At 48.6% G+C, this 22041-nt stretch overlaps 1 protein-coding gene across 2 annotated transcripts in view; it reads left to right on the top strand.

Moving 5' to 3' along the window:
* Nucleotides 1–22041, top strand: part of ADAMTSL4 (ADAMTS like 4) — a 69168-nt gene that overhangs the window by 31588 nt on the left and 15539 nt on the right. For both annotated transcript variants that reach the window (XM_033924079.1, XM_033924078.1), the window contains exons 8-11: nucleotides 13568–13704; nucleotides 18667–18871; nucleotides 19602–19777; nucleotides 21690–21798. In XM_033924079.1, the coding sequence (XP_033779970.1) occupies nucleotides 13568–13704; nucleotides 18667–18871; nucleotides 19602–19777; nucleotides 21690–21798 (627 nt within the window). The remainder of the gene's footprint in view (nucleotides 1–13567; nucleotides 13705–18666; nucleotides 18872–19601; nucleotides 19778–21689; nucleotides 21799–22041) is intronic.

Raw genomic sequence — 22041 nt, 5'->3', positions numbered from 1 at the left:
CCTGAGAGAAATATGCTGAAGTAGTCTTGAGCGTGAGGTGATGAGAGCGTGGATAAGAGTTTTGGTCGTGGGTTCAGAGAGGAGAGGCCGGATTTTGGTAATATTATAGAGGAGGAAGTGACAGATTTCGGCGGCGTTTTGGAGGTTGTGAGCTGGCGAGACAGGGAGGAGGAGAGTGTTATCCACAGAAATAGAGATTGGCGAGGGGGGGGGGGGAGGAAGTGAGTTTAGGTGGAAAGATAAGGAGTTCAGTGTTAGCCATTCAAGCTTCAATATCGATCAGGCAGGGAGAGCCACTGTACTCACTTTACCCCTCTCCTAAAGCCACTTCATTGGCTTCCCATCCGTTTCTGGATACAATTCAAACTCCTGGAGGAAAACCTGGGAAAGGATGTGGCTACCAACCTGTAAGGAACCAGCCACCTCTAAAGTCCATCTAGAAAAAGCTCAGAACGATATATTGTGAGGTCTTTTGAGGTCCTCCCCCAACTCTCTCCTTCGTTTGAGCCCAGTGAGACGCCCTCAGGTGAGGAGAGAGAAGGATCCATGTCTGCATTTACCCGGGTTCAGCGGTCAAATTGAAAATGTACCCCTTCTTCAAGCACCGCTAAAAAGACGTGAGATTTCCATAGAACCCCCCCCCCGAACCCGGTTAAAGAGACGTCTGTGTGCGCGTGTAGCGGAGAGGGGGGGGGGGATTTCCAAATGCACGTATCTTTGAGCCGTTCTCTTCTCCTCCATCCCCGTCTCCAGTGCAAATTACACTGAATCTTTCCAAGATGTTAAATTTAACATTTCCTGATGTTCCAAAGGGAACAATGCCGGCCATTTCACTTTAAAAATCTTCCTTAAGAACCTGTGTCGTTGGCGTGCCCACCCAGATTTAATCTAGGTGGGCTGTTCGCAGTTGCCTCCCTGGTTGTGCCCAAGGCAGATGTCATAGTGAAAAGAAAAAAAAAAAGGCTTTCAGGTGACGGCTGTTTGTCACCTCTCCACTCGGTTAACTTCCTGGTACCGTGCCAGAGACCCCCCCCAAACTTTTTCCCTTTCCCAACTAAGGCTCCTGTCTCCGCCTGTCCTGAAGTTTGACACTGCCTTCGCCTCTCACATCTCCCCTGGGAGACTGCTCCATGCATCCCCCAGCTTTCCCAGAAGAAATAGGTTTAGCGGTTTTCCTGACTCCAACACTCCCCCCTCAAAAAAAATTTTTTATACATGCCCTCCTGAAGTCATTGGGGACAATACGTTGACATTTTCAGCTGCTAAAAGGGGCAAATAGAACATTAGGGGAGGAGGATGACAGAGCTAAGAATATCCTGGATCCTTCAAGATATCTCCGTGGTCGACCACGCTTTGTGTGTAGTTCTGGATCACCCTCAGAAAAGACACAGGAGTAGAAAAGGTTCAGATAAAGGGGATGGAGCACTTTCCCTATCAAGAGAACAGGGCTCTTCAGCTCGGACTGAGAGAGGACGCAATGGAAGTTTACAAAATCAAGTGGGGCGGGACAGATGCACGAGAGACCGTTATATAACCTTTCAAACAGTGCAGAGACTAGATAATGCACTGTGAAACCAATAGGTCCACGTAGAAAAACAAACGGGAGAAAGGATTTTCGTCAGGCGTACCACATCCGCTGGCAGCCAGCTGAACAATTCAGCCAGGTTCAAAAGGAGTTTGGACAAGATCCTGGGAGGGGAAGCGACAGCCAAGCAGGCATGGGATTGACGCCTTGGGGTCTTGCCAGGTACTGGTGACCCGGACTGATCACGCTCAGAGACAGGATGCTGGACTGACTCAGCATGACACATCTTTTTCTCCTTTCCTAGAACATTGTTACTCATATCTTTCAGGAATTAGAATCCCTTTTGTTTATTTACTTATTAATTGTGTGCCCTCATCTCTTCGACATCCTGTTTGTCTGTCTTGGCTGTTTAGATTGTAAGCTCTTTGGAGCAGGGACTGTTTCAGTCTTTGGGAAGCAGAGCTGAGCTTGTGAGGTCATAATGCCTCATTCCACCAATAAGAGCCAACCTGATCAGTGATGTCACAAGGGCTCAATTGTCCTGTACTCCCCTCTGCCCTCCAACCTAACCAGTTGATTAACCGTTCCCCTTAAACTGTATCCATAACATCCTGTTTGTCTGTTTAGATTGTAAGCTCTTTGGAGCAGGGACTGTTTCAGTCTTTGGGAAGCAGAGCTGAGCTTGTGAGGTCATAATGCCTTATTCCACCAATAAGAGCCAACCTGATCAGTGATGTCACAAGGGCTTGATTGTCCTGTACTCCCCTCTGCCCTCCAACCCAACCAGCCCCCTTAACTGTATCCATAACATCCTGTTTGTCTGGTTAGATTGTAAGCTCTTTTGAGCAGGGACTGTCTTCTTTGTGACTCTGTACAGCGCTGTTTATGATTCATAGTAGTAGTAGGGTTTATGTATGGCTTTTGATGTAAATCCCATATAATTTTGGCACCCTCTCCTCAATAGATCCAGTGTCCAGAGCTGCCCACAAGTGTTCTAGGTGAGGTAACACCAGTGGGACTGCATGGTTTCTCAGCTCTGTTAGTCCTGGCTTAGATCAGCTCACTTTGTGGGTTACCCCCCCCCCCTAAAAAATATATGGATATATGATAGCTGTCTAACTGATGAACCACATCCTGGGCTTCCTATTCCACTTCCATTGTGCAGTAAGCGAGCGTATAAGAGAGAAAAAAAAAATATTCCTGTTTCTTGGGCTGTTTTTCTCTCGGCATCCTCTCCGACGCCGGTCATATTTGATTGACAAAAATGTGCTGGGCAGACGAGTTCAAGGAAGGATTTGCGAGTTCTCCAGTTCAGTGCTGGCTACCGACAGGTGCACATTGCCACTTCCTCATTGAGCAGGTGATGGGGGCTGCACCTGCCTTGTCATTCAGCCTCCTGGCAGCATGCCACCTCCCCCCCCCTCCCCGCCACGGATTTTCTTGTCCTGGCACATGTGTGCAGTCCCCAGCTGTAAGTGTACTGAATAGTATAAGCCATGCTTCCAGGAGACAGATACACATGGCCAGGATCCAACCGACCATATGTCATCAGTATCACCATGATGAAATATCTCGGACAGCCACCTCAGAAACAGGAGGTGCTTTTGGAGATGTCACACACTCCAGACAGCCCGTGGCTCTTGAAAACAGGACCTTTCAAATCAGCTTTTCCCTGGGGGGGGGGGGGGGATTTGACCGAAATGTTCACCGCAGAACAGGGGCAATTGACCTGTATCAGCCAGCTTTGGTTTAGGGTCTCCATCGTTAGGTTTTTCTATTCTCCGAGGTCTGATGGAGTTTTACAGGAATAGTTCCGGGATGGGGGGCGGCCTTGTCTCCTATCCAGAGCCTTGGCAGGACTCTCTCATTAGCGGATACCAGAAGGCCCTCGGGGACGGTGGTGCTGGAGAAATTCGGCCCTCCCCAGCCCCCTCACAGGAGGGTATCAAGATCTCGACCCAATTCTGAGGGCTTTTGACATCAGGATGCTGCGTCTCTCTTTTTATGAGACCTATACTGAAATGCAGAGCCCTTAGACACATTCAGAAATGTTGGACACGAGATTATAGGAGAATACAAGAAGCATCTCTCTCTGTGGGCTGAAACTACTCCTACTACTAGAAGTACGCAGCACTGTACATTGAAATATTCAAGAGATAGTCCCTGCTCAGTAGAGCTTACCATATAATCAAACAGACAAAAGGAGAAGTAGGGGGTTAGGGAGTTTTCTTAGGCATAGCAAGTTGAAGGGGTTCGGAGTTAAAAGAAACCTTGAAAAAGAGGGCCTTTAGCCTGAATTTGAAAACTGCCAGGGCCAAAGCTCAGCATACTGACTCAGGCAGTTTGTTCCGAGTGTATGGTGCAACTAGAGAGAAGGAACGAACGCTGGAGTTGGCAGTAGAGGAGATGGGTTCAGATAGGAGAGACTTGCCCAATGAAAGGAGTCCCTGTCTGTTCCGGGTGTATGGTGCATGGAACGTACTCGAGTTGGCAACAGAGAAGATGGGCAGTAAAGCTGCGTTCCTCTAGGTTCTCAAGTCTGCATTACACTTCCATACAGATCAGGTCACTGTGCCCTTCGGTTTTCCGTTGAGCTGTGCTGTACACGATTGGTAACTAGAGAGTTGCACGGGGACAGAAATCCCACCCATCCCTGCCCGTCCCCGCCAGGATCCTCTCCGTCCCCACCCGTCCCCGCCAGGATCCTCTCTGTCCCCACCAGGATCCTCTCCGTCCCCACCCATCCCCATCAGGATCCTCTCCGTCCCCACCCGTCCCCGTCAGGATCCTCTCCGTCCCCACCCGTCCCCGTCAGGATCCTCTCCATCCCCACCCGTCCCCGCCAGGATCCTCTCCGTCCCCACCCGTCCCCGTCAGGATCCTCTCCGTCCCCACCCGTCCCTGTCAGGATCCTCTCCATCCCCATCCATCCCCGCAAGGAATTACCTCCATCCCCGCCCGTCCCCACAAAAAGCAGCAATTACTTCTGACTGGATCATCAATTCCACAGTTTCTTTTGTGTTTGCGCTGCTGTTTTCCTCGTGGAATCTCTTTGGTGGAACTCTTTTTTTTGTTTTCTGTTCAGGTAATTAACTTATAAACCCCCTCTTTTACTAAAGCTGAGGTGTCCATTATATTATATGGACAAACCCTGCTTCCAAAGCCTTCCATCCCTGTGGGAGTCCCGTTGGCTAGAGAGGGGTCCCCGTGGGAGTCCCGTGAGCCAGAGGGGGGTCCCCGTGGGAGTCCCGTGGGTTAGGGGGGTTTTCCCGCGGGAACCCCGTGGGACCCGCGGGATTCCCACAATCCCCGTTCCCCGTGCAGACCTCTATTGGTAACCCTGATTATTTTGAGTTTCTGGAGACTTAAAGTGGATTTATATGTGAACACCAGCCCCACTTCTAAAAAAAAAAAAGGCCTGCAGAGATGGCTAAACGTGAAGCGGCTTTTTTTTTTTTTTTCCGCTGTCTCTTTCCAGCCTGGATCTTGGCATCTGTTTACAGGGTCCCGAGGTGAATGTGGAGCCAGGCTTGGAGCAGGAATGTTTCACACACAAAAAGCTCTCTCGGTTGGCTGCCTTTGTCATGTTATAATCTGCAGCGTGGCCAAGAGTTTTCCCCAGTTATGAGACCCACAGCTCGTGTGTGAAAGTGCGATACCAACGGAGGACATTGTGGAAACGTTGCCCTCGCCACCCTGGACGGCAGCTCTTTTGAGGTTTTTCCCATGCAAATTATAGCTTGCAATTCATTTTGTAAAACAGGATGTGGAGCACAAGTCCTTGTAGGGATTGGGACTTGTACACCACCTTTTTCTAGTTTCTCAATCACTCTTGATGTGGTTTACATACAGGTACTTCAAACATTTCCCCTATCTGTCCCAGTGGGCTCACAATCTGTCTAATGCAGTGATTCCCAACCCTGTCCTGGAGGAACACCAGGCCAATCGGGTTTTCAGGCTAGCCCTAATGAATATGCATGAGAGAGATTTGCATATGATGGAAGTGATAGGCATGCAAATTTGCTTCATGCATATTCATTAGGGCTAGCCTGAAAACCCGATTGGCCTGGTGTTCCTCCAGGACAGGGTTGGGAACCACTGGTCTAATGTAACCAGGGATTAAGTGACTTGCCCAAAGTCATAGGGAGCAGCGTGGGATTTGAACCCACAACCTCAGGGTGCTGAGACTGTAGCTCTAACCACTGCCCCACACTCTCCTCCAGTACAATATCAGAAGTGAGCCAAGTATAGAATAATGAAGCCATTGTGACATCACTGATGAGGTTGACTCTTATTGGTGGAATGAGGCATTATGACATCACAACCTCAGCTCTGGAATGTTGCTACTCTTTGGGTTTCTGCCAGGCATTATGACATCAGAGAAAGTGATTGGGACTTGTATATTGCCTTTTTGATGAGGTTGGCTCTTATTGGTGGAATGAGGCATTATGACATCAGGGAAAGGGATTGGGACTTGTATACCGCCTTTTTGTAGTTTTGCAACCACACTCAAAGCGGTTTACATACAGGTACTTCAAGCATTTTCCCTGTCTGTCCTGGTGGGCTCACAATCTATCTAACACAGGGAGCAGTAGGGGTTTTGAACCCACAACCTCAGAGTTCTGAGACTGTAGCTCTAACCACTATGCCACACTCCCCTCACCTTGGGCTGGTCTGGGCTGAGTGACATGGAAAAATCACTCCCAGTTAGGGTTACCATATGGCTCCAGAAAAAGCAAATATGAAGAACGGGGCAAATTTGAAATAATTCAATAGGAAGAGTGATAAGGATAAATGTTACAACAAAAAACCACTCTAGATGATACTTATAAATGGTACAATAAAGATAATATAATTAGGTATGAAAAATTTTTTTGCTCAGAATCATGGAGGGGAAAGCAAACAAAATGTTGGGTGTCATTAAGAAGGGTATCACGACCAGAAAGAAGGAAGTCATCCTGCCACTGTATCGTGCTATGGTACGCCCACACCTGGAGTACTGTGTTCAATTCTGGTCGCCGTACCTCAAGAAGGACATGGAGGTACTTGAGAGAGTCCAAAGAAGAGCAACTAAGCTAATAAAGGTCATGGAGGACCTCTCATATACTGACAGACTGAAGAAGCTGGGGCTTTTCTCCCTGGAAAAGCGGAGACTTAGAGGAGACATGATAGAAACCTTCAAGATCATGAAGGGCATAGAAAAAATAGACAGGAACAGATTTTTCAAATTAAGGGGATCAACAAGTACAAGGGGGCGCTCAGAGAAATTGAAAGGGGAGAGGTTTAGAACAAACGCCAGGAAGTTCTTTTTCACACAGAGGGTGGTGGATACATGGAACGCGCTACCGGAGGATGTGATAAACAGGAGCATGCTACAGGGGTTCAAAGAAGCTTTGGATAGGTACTTGGAAGACAAAGGGATTGAGGGGTACAGATAAGAGTAAAGGTAGATTATAGGGATGGGATTAGAGGTAAGTTACAAAATTAATCAGGGACCACTGTTCAGGCACTAGGCCTGATGGGCCGCCGCGGGAGCGGACCGCTGAGCAAGATGGACCTCTGGTCTGACTCAGCGGGGGCTACTTCTTATGTTCTTATGTGACTGGGGAAAACCCCAGAAAAAAACCACCTCACCGCCCAATCATCGCATGTGCAAGGATAAACAGCAGGTTATATCAAGTCTTTTAAATTTGTAAATCGTAAGGAGCCCTAAGAGGGCTAAAAAGTTCTCTTAAGCAACATGCATAGAATGATTTGAAAGAACTCAGCAAACTTATCTTTCAGCTTGCAGGTTCCGACGTGCACGTTTCGCTCCTGCCTCAGGGAACCAACGATAGTGTATAGAAAAACACTCATGCAGTGGGCGTCAAAGATTCAAAAAATAGCGTCCGTCTCACTTGAAAAACGGAGAACTTTCACACAGCTTGTTTCTCCAGAAAAAAACAAGGCCTATCGAGACATCCGGGTTTCACTTCCATTGCTTTCAGCGGACGTAAAACCTGGCTGTCCCAATCCATTTTTTTTTTTTTTTTCTGGAGCTATATGGTAACCCTACTCCCAGCAGAGTGAAAAGAAATGTCCAGGGTGTTACGGAGAATGGCAAGAGGAGTCCTCTGACGTGGTTTCAGCCTTCCAGAACAGCTTAAGCTGGTTAGTACTGAACTGGCTCCTTCTGTTGGAATTCAGCGTGTGATCAAGGCCACCAGCGTGCTCGGTTTTAAGAATAAATGGGACATCCACGTGGGATCCCTACGAGGGTCGAGTTAAGGAACTAGGTCACTAGCACTTAGACTCAATGGGGTGGGTCAGTAGAGTGGGCAGACTTGATGGGCTGTGGCCCTTTTCTGCCGTCATCTTTCTATGTTTCTATGTGATCTGAATGTCCAGCACTCTTGATTGTAAACCACCTAGAAGTCGCAAGATTGTGGCGGTATAGAAGAAGTTATTATTATTATTATTATCATCTCCAGAACCAACACAGAGTCCCAGAACCTTTCCAAGGGGGGGGAGAAAACCCCCAACTTCATTCCCCCAAGATCTCAGATTTCAAGATAAACTGAGGCCCATGTTTAAAAGTCTAAAGCGTAAATTGCTTCTACATGGGGACAATCCAAGATTAATGAACTGCTCTGCTAGATGGACTCTCTGTGGCCTAGACATATCGTAGTCTGGGAGCCAAATAGACTGAGGTCTCTTTTTCTCCACTTTTGGCTTTATGATTTAGTTGCTGAGTGAGTTGAGGAAGCCCCAACGAGATCTTAACAAGCAGAGCGTCGAGATTTCAAACTACTATATAAGAACAACCATACTTGACCAGGATCCTGTTTCCAACAGTGGCCAACCCAGGTCACAAGTACCTGGCAGAAACCCAAAGAGTAGCAACGTTCCAGAACCGAGATTGTGATGTCATAGTACCTCATTCCACCAATGCCTAAGAGCCAACCTCATAAGTGATGTCACAATGGCTCGATTGTCCTAGACAATAGCCATACAGGGTCAGAGCAATGGTCCATCAAGCCCTGTATCCTGTTTCCAGCAGTGGTCAATCCAGGTCACAAGTATCTGTCAGAAACCCAGATAGTAGCAACATTCCATGCCACAGATCCCAGAGCATGCAGTGGCTTCCCCCCATGTATGTCTCAATAGCAGACTATGGACTTTTCCTCCAGGGACTTGTCCAAACCTTTTTAAACCTATCTAGTGGCTTCCCCCCATGTTTGTCTCAATAGCAGACTATGGACTTTTCCTCCAGGAACTTGTCCAAACCTTTTTAAACCTATCTAGTGGCTTCCCCCCCATATTTGTCTCAATAGTAGACTATGGACTTTTCCTCCAGACTTGTCCAAACCTTTTTAAACCTATCTAGTGGCTTCCCCCCATGTTTGTCTCCATAGCAGACTATGGACTTTTCCTTCAGGAACTTGTCCAAACCTTTTTAAATCTAGATAGTGGCTTCCCCCCCCATGTTTGTCTCAATAGCAGACTATGGACTTTTCCTCCAGGAACTTGTCCAAACCTTTTTAAACCTATCTAGTGGCTTCCCCCCCATGTTTGTCTCAATAGTAGACTATGGACTTTTCCTCCAGGGACTTGTCCAAACCTTTTTAAACCTAACTACACTAACTCCTGTTATCACATCCTCTGGCAATGAGTTCCAGAGCTTAACTATTCTTTGAGTGAAAAAATATTTCTTCCTATTTGCTTTAAAGGTATTTCCATGTAACATCATTGAGTGTCCCCCTAGTCTTTGTACTTTTTTGAAAGAATAATAAAATAGATTCACTTTTATCTGTTCTACACCCACTCTTGATTTTGCGCAGCTCAATCTATCCTTAGCGCTCTCTTTTCCAGCCCTAACCTCTTCAGCCTTTCTTCGTATGAGGGGAATTCCATCCCCTTTATCATTTGGGTCACTCTTCTTTGAACCTTTTCTAAACCCTCTATGTCTTTTTTGGAAAAACAGCGACCAGAATTGAATGTGGTACTTAAGGAATCCCAAACCCCCAAACCTAGTGCTTGTGAAAAAGATTTGGTGGCTTCTATTTACCACTAAATCCTGCATCATACGTGCTCGCTCAGACGATGAAATGAACCCTCTGGAGCAGGTCGGGGCACTTTGATGGGCGATATGTGGTATTGGGGGGGTGGGAGGAGAGAGGGGTATTAAATTAGCAATGCAAGTGGGTGAAGCTGTTCCAGATTGAATGCAGTTTGAAATATACAAATATTAAAGGTCTCTGACTGAGGCAGCGGCTGGGTTATGGTTATCCTTTTATGACCTTTGGGTATTATTTAAGTACTTCATAACATCTGGAGAAGAAATGAGTGATAGACCCAATCGAAGCCAGGCCAGGGCCCCCTAATGAAAAGGGGAAGAAATGGGATGGAGTTGATCCAACAGCTGAGCTCGGTACAACCGTCCTCCTGCCAGAAAGGGGGGGGGGTTGATGCTTCAATATCATGTTTTCAATCTCGAGGGACAGGCAGGTCTCTCTGGAGTCCCACAGAACTTGCCTGTCCCTAGGGTCACCAGATTTGTTCATGCAAAAGAAAAAGGCACGTGGGCCTCATCTCTTCTTTCCCGAGTCCGGGCCGCTTCTGGAGGGCCTCCAAGCTTGCGCGAATGTAACGCAGTGATGTCACAAGGATGCATGCGATGACATCACATCGCGTTTGCACACGCTCAGTGGCTCTCCAGACAACGGCCCCCGAGCTCGGGGCCTTCCAAAACCCAAGCTGTTTCCCAGACATCTGATAACCCTACTTGTCCCTGCCTGTTGAAAATGTGATACTGAAACAATGCTACCGCTGGCAGCAATGTAGGCGGAGGACCTAGAGGGAATATTGGCGCAAGGGTGATCTGGGAGCATAGCTAAAAGATGGCTGGAAGCCCCTGTCGGACTAGAGCGAAGGGCACACGGGACTACTCAGCCCACGAATGCTGGAAGTTACTTTTCAAAGGAGAGCTGATGTTGCAGAGTTACGGGGGGAAAGGTGCATGGGAGAAGGGAGGATCTCGTAGGGTGGGACACCCCTTCCAGAGATTATAAAAGGGGACCATTCCCCCCTTCTCTCATTGCCTGTGAGCACCCAGAGCTGAAATCGTGCCCGAGGCAAGGGGAATGGAACCCGCTTAACTGGTTTCTGCTAGGTAGGGTTTCTGTCTTATGTTGGAATTCTTGAAGGCTGCTCTTGGGATCAGAGGTTTGACCTCTCAGGGAACTATGTGCTATAAATGGAAGGTTTGTTAGAGATAGGAAGGCATTCTTATAGCGAGAGTGGTAGTTACTGGGAAGGGGGGAGAGGGGGGGGCCTTCTGAAAAAGCAGAAGCCCTCCATGAATGAAAGCGGGAGGTGAAAGCAAAGGATTCCTGGGAGGGAGGGAACCAAATCTGTGGTGTTATTTATAAGCCACAATTCTCACCAAGTCATGTAGCCACAGATAATTTAGAGCATCTGGAAAAGAAACCCTCTCCGTGTCTTGTCAGGCCTTCCCGCATCCTCTGCAGTTTTCCCTCCCTAGCTCAGGGACCTGCAACACTGATCCCGCCTCAGTAAGGTACAGGGCGTGAGTTTTGACTCAGAAACTGCACCCTGTTCCCCTCTCTCACCTCCGAGCAGGATGAGGGTGGGCCTCGTTCCCCCCTCTCTCACCTCCGGGCAGATTTAGGAATCTGATTTCCAGCTCTCTGCACAGACATGTTCTATTCTCTCTGCTGTGCCAGCAAGGCTTTTAATCTTGGCCACTGTTTAAGCGAACGCTGCGGCCTCTCTGAACCCACATGTGAATACAGTCTGCCACATGCCTCCCCCCCCTTCCCTAACAGCCAAATTCCTGACAACTATGTCAATGACTATATGGTTCCAGAAAAGGAGGATGGAATGAGACAGCCGGGTTTTACTTCTACTGAAAGCAATGGAAGTACGGAGGAGACAGCTGGGCCTTACGTCTACTGAAAGCAATGGAAGTAAAACACGGATGTCTCAATCCGCCCTCCTTTTTTTCTGGAGCCATATGGTAACCCTATTCAGGGGTAGGGAACTCCGGTCCTCGAGAGCCGTATTCCAGTCAGGTTTACAGGATTTCCCCAATGAATCTGCATTGAAAGCAGTGCATGCAAATAGATCTCATGCAGATTCATTGGGGAAATCCTGAAAACTCGACTGGAATACAGCTCTCGAGGACTGGAGTTCCTTACCCCTGCCCTATGTGGATTAGGACAGTGGTTCCCAACCCTGTCCTGGAGGAACACCAGGCCAATTGGGTTTTCAGGCTAGCCCTAATGAATATGCATGAAGCAAATTTGCATGCCTATCACTTCCATCATATGCAAATCTCTCTCATGCATATTCATTAGGGCTAGCCTGAAAACCCGATTGGCCTGGTGTTCCTCCAGGACAGGGTTGGGAATCACTGGATTAGGATATGTTTGATTTGTGGACTGTGAACTATGAGGTCATTGTGATGCTAACAGTCCATAAGGACCAATCAGACGCTGCTTATGTTGGACTTTAAAAGACTGTATGCTGTATAGGCATTCTGGAAAGTTCCTTCTAATGCTCTACTGCCTTTCCGTATTTCTATTTCTCTGCAATTTTTTTTTTGCTTCTTTTTCTCCTCTCTCTCTATGCATCCTTGTCTTTGCCTTCCTTCCTCTCTCCTCCTGTTTTCCCCTTTCCCTCCCTCTCTCGTTCCTTCACACACACGCTTGTAAAATCAGTCCAAAAGCATGAGAACACGTCCACCTCAGCACTTAACTTTTTTTTTTTTAATCTGACGTCTGGGCAGCCTGAGTAATAAGTTTTGCTAGCCATCAGCTGCTCGGAAGGGACTGAAGACACTTGAGCGTAGCGGGGCGCCAGATGTTCTTGAATTCACCAGGGCAAAGGGCCCCTCGAAGTTTGCAAGCGTATGTCCCCCCCACCCCCACCCACCAGCCGCTCTCACAGGCGGAGAGGCCAGTGCCTCAGCACTTCGAGGAGAGGAATTTTATGACCCATGTAACATTTTATTATAAACGGAACATCGTGCCAGACTTTGTCATAGTTTAAAAAAAACACACTCCTAATGTTTGCAACATTTATCTAGGAACACGACAACTGCGCCAAGCTCTCTCATAACTGGTGTGACTTTCTGTGGTTGGGCCTCACGTATAGGAAACCTCTGAATCTCAAATGGTTATTGTAAACATTTCACATGGTGGTGGGGGGGGGGGGCTCCTATCTTGCTATGCCACCACCTTGCATCATGTCCTGTCTGCAGAGCCCATGCATGTATGAGCAAGGCAGAGACAGGAAGTGATGCAAAGGGTGCACAGGAAGTACAGAAGGATGAGAAAATGGCGGCTTCACAGCTTTTATCCGCCATCATGTTACTGTTGACCGCCTCCCCCCCCCCCAAACTCCAACACTCTCACATGATACCACTCGCTCCGTCGGGTCTCTTGCCTTCATATGATTTCTCGTAATAAAACTTATCAAAATTTATAATAAATCAAATTTTTTTTTTTAAAAAGAAAGACTTATCTTTCGCTGCTGGCACGTCACCCAGCCCTTGATTGAAAACTGCCCCCAACCCAGGGACAAAACTTGCGGAGACAGGATGGGGAAAAAATACGTCCCCCCGTCTCATTCTCTAGTTCAGACTACATACCGTCTCCTCACCGATTGGTCTTTTATGCGGGTCTTTTCAAGATTTGGTTCTGGGTCTACAGGGTCCTGGTGATTTAACTTATGTCCCAAGGGTACTGTGGTATTTGTGGTCCTGCTTCTTCTCGTCCGTAGCGTAGTCTGTTATTGAGAAAGACATGGGGGAAGCCACTGCTTGCCCTGGATCGGTAGCATGGAACGTTGTTGGGATTCCGGAACCCTGCTACTCTTTGGGGTTCTGGAATGTTGCTATTCCTTGGGTTTGGTCAGGTACTAGGGACCTGGATTGGTCATCGTGAGAATGGGCTTGATGGACCATTGGTCTGACCCAGTAAGACTAGTCTTATGTCCTAATTAAGTGCATTTTTTTTTTGTGTGTGTGTTTTCTTGCAGTACAAGGATCTCAGCTGTGCGAGCTGAACTGCCGCCCCATGGGCTACCGCTTCTATGTACGCCACACAGAGAAGGTGCAGGACGGCACCCCCTGCAAGCCCGCATCTGCAGATATATGCGTCGCCGGCCGCTGTCTGGTAGGGGCTTGGCCTTCAACAAATGATAACGGCAGGGTGATTCTGCAAAGATATCGTCACCCAGCTACAGGCTGGAGATTTGGGGGGTCAGTCCTGCGCTTTTGACAACCCCATGCAGGTGCATTATGGGACTGGCAGGATCAGACACTACAAATCCTACAATGCTTTGGACTGGCCCCCCAAAAAATCTCCAGCATGGAACTGGGTCACCTGGTATCTCTGCTTCTGACCAGCTGGCTCCTTCCCCCCCCCCCCCCAGGAACAGGAACTACACCTCCCAGAATGCACAGGGGTAAAACCAGGCCCAGATCAGTCCTGCCTAAGGAATGTGGAGCTTTGTGGAAACTCACTTTTTTTCTGAATAAGAATCACTGCAAGGGCTTTTACAGTTTGAACTTTTGCTTAACAGAAACAGCGACATGAAGGCAAGACCCATTTTTGGGGTGGCTTTATGTATTTGAGAAGGGCTTTTGAGACCTCCGACTCCCCTTAGTCAGGCCCACGTGGTATAGATATAAAAGAGGGCATTGAAAGGCACCAGTGAAAGAGAAAAACAAACCTCCTTAATCCCAAAATTTAAACAAAAAAGGAGGAGGATTAAAGCTTTCAAAATGTACCCTGCCCTCAGACGTGGCATCCTGAGTGATGGGGGAGAGGATTAAGTATCCTGGAGGTGCCTTGCAGGGGCCAAGCCAAAGTAAACCATTCTCCCACACCACAGCTGAAACTAAAAAGAGTCAGACAAGGAGAAGAGTTAGAAATGCAGGAGGCTGGGTGAAATGCTGAACGGGGGAAAGCTCCAGGGGCGAGAGCTTTTACATTCATTGTACAAAAGTTGTGAATAGAAGAAGCACAGGCCCCAACCCTGCTGATCTCGGAGCTCTCTCAGAGACCTCCTCGACCCTAGCCCTCTAAATTTGCTGAGACCTCCAACCCCAGCCCTGCTGATCTCAGAGACCTCCAATCCCAGCCCTATAAATTCACTGAGACCTCCAACCCCAGCCCCCTAAATTCACTGAGACCTCCAACCCCAGCCCTGCTGATCTCAGAGACCTCCAACCCCAGCCCTGCTGAACTCAAGAGCTCTCTCAGAGACCTCCAACCCCAGCCCTGCTGATCTCAGAGACCTCCAATCCCAGCCCTATAAATTCACTGAGACCTCCAACCCCAGCCCCCTAAATTCACTGAGACCTCCAACCCCAGCCCTGCTGATCTCAGAGACCTCCAACCCCAGCCCTGCTGAACTCAAGAGCTCTCTCAGAGACCTCCAACCCCAGCCCTGCTGATCTCAGAGACCTCCAACCCCAGTCCTGCTGATCTCAGAGACCTCCAACCCCAGCCCTCTAAATTCACTGAGACCTCCAACCCCAGCTGAACTCAAGAGCTCTCTCAGAGACCCCCAACCCCAGCCTCCTAAACTCTCTGAGATCCCTCACCCCAGCCTCAGCCCCAGACTCACAGAGACTTTTCAAGACCCCTAATCCTAGCCCTTTGAATTCTCTCAGAGACCCCTCTGACCTCTGTCCCAGTACTGCTAGACCTTGAGATTTCTCAACGACTCCTAATCCCGGTCCCCTGAGCCATCAAACCTAGCCTCAGTACAGGTGGTCCAGAGGTCTCTCAGAGAGCCCCCTAGCCCTAGCATTACTGGGCCTAGAGCTCTCTCAGACCCAGCTCCAGCCCCCTGAACTCTCTCAGAGACTTACCAGCCCCAGTACTGCTGGTTCCTGAGACCTCTTGGAGACTCCCAACCCCCCCTGAACTCTCTGAGACCCCAGTCCTGGTCCTAGCGCTGCTACTCCATGAACTCTCTCAGACCCCCAGCCCCAGTTCTGCTGAGCCCCTTAATCCAGTTCCTACCTGTTCTGTGAGGGAAAGTGGAGCTGTTTTGGGTAAAGGAGGAGATAGTGCTGTGGACAGGCGGACCGGATGGGCCATTTAGCCTTTATCTGCTATCATGTTCCTATGTCACGTGGTACCGATGCTTTTCTGTGGATAAATGCTGAGCTTCGGCCTCTAGCATTTTCCACAATCACTAAATCCACTAATAAATTTAAAAATAAACAATCCAAAATCCAAAAATAGTTGTGAAGGGCCAGTGTTGTATAGAGAAGCTGGACAATTTTATTCCCATTAGCTCATGAGCTGAAAGCGGCATCTGTGATGCTCATTAAGCTGAAATCTTTCCGACAGCTTGCAGTGTGCTCTCCATGGGGTGGGGGGGGGGGGAGCACGTGCACCCCAGCCGACAGACAGACTCCTGGCCGTTTCAGTCCTGCACAGCTGGGTTCATTTAGGAGTCCACCAATCTTCCCCTCCCAAACACTGGCTATATGATCCGAAGATGGAAGGAGAGGGGAGATGTCCTCTCCCCGTCCCAACTCAAAGGTTTCATGTCCCTTGACCCGGGAGGAGTCCAGAATGCTAGACTAGAATGCTAGAATGTGGGCGGGTGTGGCACAGTGGCTAGAGCTACAGCCTTGGCACCCTGAGGTGGTGGGTTCAAATCCCACCCTGCTCCTTGTGACCCTGGGCAAGTCACTCAATCCTCTATTGCCCCCAAGTATGTTAGATAGAATGTGAGCCCCACCGGGACAGACAGGGAATAATGCTTGGGTACCCAAATGTAAAACCTTAGACTATAAGTGGTATATAAATGTTAAAAATAAATAATAATAATTTTATTTTTATATACAGCCAAAGCCATAGTAGTTTTGAGGCGGTTTACATCAAGAAGAGCTGGACAATCAGCGAAAATAATTACAAGGAAGTCTTTGGTTACATAAAGTCACAATGTAGGGATATCGAGTAGAGAATGACACGGTGACAAAATTCATCATCATTCCCGTCCCCGCGGGAAACCATCTTCATGTCATTCTTTAAGGAGAGAGGGAAGAATCAGAGTACGAATGGCCACAACCACTGACCCACAAGCTTTGCTTTGAAGAATGCTGGTGTAGAAGGACTGAGGTTGAAACAGACACCACAGAATGACAGTCTCTGGTATCCAGAGCAGATATTGTGATGTCATAATGCCTAAGAGCCAATCACATCAGTGATGTCACAATGGCTTCATTATCCTTGGCTCCCATAAGAATCAGAGTATGAATGGCCACAACCACCGACCCGCAAGCTTTGCTTTGAAGAACGCTGGTGTAGAAGGACCGAGGTTGAAATAGACACTAGAAAATGACATGGGATTATTTCCCGCGGTTATCCGCGGGGACGGGAACGGTTACGAATTTTGTCACCGCGTCATTCTCTAATATCGAGTACATGTGATAAGAGCAGCGGGGAAGGTTTAAGAGTTCTTGGTTACAGGTTTTAACTAGTTTTCTGAAGTTAAGACAGGATGAGAAGTGCTTGCTGATGTTGCCTAGCCTGTCAGGCTGGTCTCTCATAACAGTGACCTCGTGACATTCCCCGACACATACGAGGAATTGGGGGGGCGGAATGATAAACCTCCTCCGACAGCCAAACCGCCTTAATCCTGTAAAGCACACGTGCGTTATTAACATGTCCTTCTCCTAAAGGCTCCTCATACCAAGCTGCGTTACATGCTAACGAGCAACCATGGTCGTTTTTAAATCTGCGAGCGCTAAATACATTTTTTGGTATTTTTTTTATCGAGGGGGTAATTTCAAGGGGGGGGGGGACTTTCTTGCGCCAGTCCGTTCATCTGTTTCTGCACACAGATAACACAGGAGCCCTAACTGCCTACAAAACAGGTGCCATACGCAGGGTTACCATATTTATTTATGTAAAAAAAAACCAACCCCCCCCCCCCCCCGCACAAACCTCATCTCCTCTCCTTCCCTGAGCTCGGGGCCACTTGCCGAGGGCCTCCGAGCACGCACCGATGAGACGCAATGACATTGCACGCATGTGCGAGCGCGTTTGAGGTCGTCTGTGTTGCTTCCGCCCTCCGGACGCGGCCCGAGTTCTGGCAGAGCCGGGGGGGCCTTCCAAAACCCAAAGTGCCAGGTTTTCAAAATCCATCTGGACATATGGTAACCCTAGTGGTATGTGTTCCCGTGGCCATTTTTAAGATGACCGTTAATGTGGAAAAATAGAAAATTGGGGTTTTTACAGCCTTAGCATATGGGAATGACCCACGCAAGGACCCTAAGGCCTATTTTTACCACAGCTTACTAAAAGGCCTCCTCAATTTGATACACGTATGTACCCTGTAACTGTACACATCAGGGATTTTAAGGAAGCCCGGAGAGGGCAAGCCTGTGATGGGTTTGGACGCAGTTGAGACAGAGACGAGAGGTAGACGATAGAGGCAACGTGGAAGCTGGCGTTGAGTTGCATTTGGAAATGTTATACGGACAAATTCCAAAAATGGACTGAAACAAACCCGGGCAGACTGGAAGGGCCACTTTGGTCTGTCTCTACTATTATTTACCGTGTCCTACTCAAACAAAAGAGACATCCCCATGCTGACGCACAAGGCGTACAGATAGACATCAGCGATGCCTCCACTGCTCCTGTGGTCTGCTTCTCAAACAATGGATTCATATTTCTTATTTGTCAAATGCCATTCCAACACTTCCCTTTAAAAGGGGAGAGGCGAAAGAGTGTACGGCAGAACCTAACTGGCTGGGTGTGCCTTGAGGACTTGTTTGATAACCACTAATCCAAGGGGTGAGGAAACACTTTGAAAGTTGCATGCGATCTTTGACATTTTTAAGTTGGAACCTCTTGACCACAAGGGGGTGCTGTCTGCTGCGACATGAGAACATTTTAGCAGATGAGGGTAGATAAAGACAAAAAAGCCCTTTCAGTTTGCTCAGTTGCATTTCTTTCTAGATGAAGATGTCAGGTCCCAGCACTCCCCCCCCCCCCCCCCATGTGATCCTTCAGTCAGCAATCTTTTATGCCCCTTTGTCTGGTGCTGGTGTCCTGTACAGTATTGCCCTCCTGCTCAGCCTCCCTTTTCTTCTCGCCCCACCCCAGAGACCTGGCTGTGATGGGATCCTGGGCTCCAATGCACGTCTGGACAGCTGTGGGATGTGTGGCGGCGACAGTTCCACCTGCCGGCTCCATACTGGCATCTTCAACGACTCCAACGTGCCCATCGGCTACCATAAGATCCTGGAGATACCCAGAGGGGCCACCAAGATCAATGTGACTGAGAACAGCAGGAGCCCCAACTACCTCGGTGAGGACGATCCTGGCCTCCTTCCTCTGCTACCTGCGAGCCACACTGTTTTCCGTCTCGCTTCATCTCAGCTTAGAATCCAGTCCTTGGTTGCTTCAGTATGACTAATGCAACAAGCTGAATGTTGTTTAACAATAAGCTGATTCAATCCTGCTTTTTGCCCCACTGCATGTATGAACTTGTAGTTCTGATTCACCAGAGAAAAGTGGGGCCTAGTGTACTTCCCTGTGCATGCAATGGGCAGAGCCAGGCCTGGATCTACTTATTCTGCAAGAATGGAGCCAAGTGGCCATTGCAAACTAGTGGTTCCCTAACCCGTCCTTGGGACCCCACAGCCTGCCAGGTTCTCTCAATATCCACCATGACTGTGCATGAGATAAGATTTTCATATACCCAAAAACCCCAGTATGTGACTTTTGGATTTCCAGGTCAGGCTGTAGAAGACCTGCCCTCGATGTGCCATGAGGTTTTCTCAGCACTGGAAATAATTATTTAAGGAATCATTATTTAAGGAAGGTCTGATTGGGGTGTTGTATATTTGGATCAGAAAATTGGCCTCCATCTAAGCTTAAATAGCAGTAGCCACTTGAGCATGTGCCAGGCTCTCAGGACTGATGTCTTGTGAAAAGGTCCCATTCTCTAGGGAAACCCCAGGGGCCTCTGCCAGCAGGGTGGTTCATTCCACAGCGGCCGCCTTCTCAACAAACGCCTCCTGTTTTGTGTCTCGCAGCTCTAAGGATGCGCTCTGGCAAATCGGTCATCAACGGAAAATGGGCCGTGGATCCCCCTGGGACGTACGAGGCTGGGGGCACCGCCTTCACCTACACCAGGCCAGGCAGAGAAGACCCCTCAGGAGCAGAGTCGTTTATGGCACGGGGGCCCACCACAGAGCCATTGGACGTCTACGTGAGAATAGTGGGGTGATGCGGAGAGAATGCTCAAAGCTCGTGGGTCTGGCAGTTCTTTCCACCGGGGGAAGGCCATGGCATGAGATTAACTGCTGAGGGGTGGGAGGGGGGGGAGGGGGAGTGTGCTACTGGTAGATATTGGTTCTAGAAACTAGAGCAGTACCTCAGGCTCTATCTTTTCACTGAATTTTCTTCCTCCTCAGCTTGTAGATCATTTCATTCTTTGCTTTTCAGGGAACTTGTCTGTTCCATGCATGAGAGACAAATTTATTGGTGTAAGGGACACCCATTTGAGTTTATCGAGTTTGATAGACAGTACTACTCTTCAAATGCAATCATCGGCGTTTGCAAGTTCTCGAAGGGGCCGTGGCAAAATAAATGGAAGCCCTCTCTTCAAGAATGGGGCTTCCATCATTTGCACTGGATACTGTAAACCTCCTGGGAGGTGTGACTAAGAGTTGCGTTACTGGGTCAAACCAAGGGTCCATCCAGGTCACAAGTGCCTGGCACGGTCTCAAAAAGTGGTAAATTCCATGGTGCCAACCCCAGGTCCATGGACCTTTTGTGATGCCCCCTTCAGGGTGGCTGTTGGTCCAGGGTTCATCCTGGCTGGTGGCCACCCAGAGACAGTCTCTCTCTGTCCCCGATTCGTTTGGCGCTCAGTGCCTCCACCTGGGGAAAAGAAGTATTAGAGGGTGGGATCTTCTCACCCCAGGAAAAAAAATCCAAAAACACGGCTGTGAACAAGTCTGGCTAATAAACAGGTTTTATTTGAACTATTTACAAAGGCTTATTTCTTTATAGTTAGGAGTTCAAGTATCTTATCACACAATTTCCAATAGTATTAATATTCAGTCTTCTTAACGTACTTATGCCCTGAAAACTAATAACCTTAGTTGCAGCTCAGATTTTCAGAACCTTTCTTTAAACCTTTTCAGTTTCGATGTCCCAGGTAGGAGCTGTAAGCTCCTTCCAACTCAATCAAGACTGTGCCTAAAGTCCCTCCTCTCCTTCCTGGCCCACCCTCACCCAGACTCCTGATCTCACCCCTCTTCTTCTGGGCAGGTGTCTGCTGAATCTCCAGGCTGGATAAGCCTGTTCCTGCTGCAATGTTTTGGAAACTTTCCCTGGTCCCTGGGGACCTCCTTTCAAGATCTATCTTCCTCTGCTGGTCACTCCTAGGGAGCCTTCTCTCTTGTTAGACTCCCTGGTGCCGAGAGCACCCCAAAAGCCGTGTCCCATGATGGCTCTTCAAGAGGAGCCTCTTGGGTGTTTCACTCCTGGGCTTCAGATTTACCAGCCCTCATCAGGGCTCTGCAACAAGTAGGGTCCCCTCTAGAGGACTACCTCTCTTCTTCCCAACCACGATAATGCCCCTGCAGACCCTTTTCTTCTGCCCCTGAGCTGCTCCCAAAGGTCTCTTGTCTTCAGCCGGGCTCCCAAGGGCTGCTTTTTCTTTCGTCAAGAGAGCCTGTGGACACACACACTTGTTCACACTGGTCTTTGACCTAGGGGCCGCCGCGGAAGCGGACTGGACCACTGGTCTGACCCAACAGCGGTAATTCTTATGTTCTCTATCTTATCCCCACCTCAGCTTTCTCTTCTCCATACTGAAGAGAATTAACCTCTCCTGATTACATTTCTCTTTAAGTTTGTGCCCCCCCCCCCCCCATGATCTCTGGCCTTGTAGGGACAACGGACCAGGTTAAGATTATTTTATTCCAGGAGGAGAGTTTATGAGAGCCAGGATTTACCTGTAGAATTTGGCGTCCTTCGCTTGTCCTCTATAACCTCCCATCTGTCAGAAGAGTGTCAGGAAGTATCCTAAACCTTGCACGTCGAATCCTGGAGTGTGCTTGCCTCACTTTCCCTCCCCAGGACTAACCCATGTCTCCGTGTCTCTTCCACAGATGATATTCCAGCAGGACAATCCGGGTGTTTCCTATAGTTTCTACCTACCCTACTCACCTCGACCGGAGAATCCCATCCCTGCCATCACGGATCCACAACGGGAACCCAGTAAGACATCCTCATGTGATATGTGGGCGGGTGTATAGGTGCATATCTGCGAGGAGGAGGAGGGGTATGTTTGAGTGTGGGGATGAGGGAGTCAATGTGTGTATGTTTTTCTTTGTGTGTGTGTATCTATAATTGGTGGTACCGATGAGACGCACAACAGTTGCTTCACAGCTGTCACAGGCTAGGACTCCAGTGTGATTCACACAAACCTGATTGGTTAAAAGAGGAGAAATTAATCCCCCA

This window comes from Geotrypetes seraphini, chromosome 16 (assembly GCF_902459505.1).
Source record: "Geotrypetes seraphini chromosome 16, aGeoSer1.1, whole genome shotgun sequence".
NCBI lineage: Eukaryota > Metazoa > Chordata > Amphibia > Gymnophiona > Dermophiidae > Geotrypetes > Geotrypetes seraphini.
This window is presented reverse-complemented; position numbering and strand designations above follow the sequence as displayed.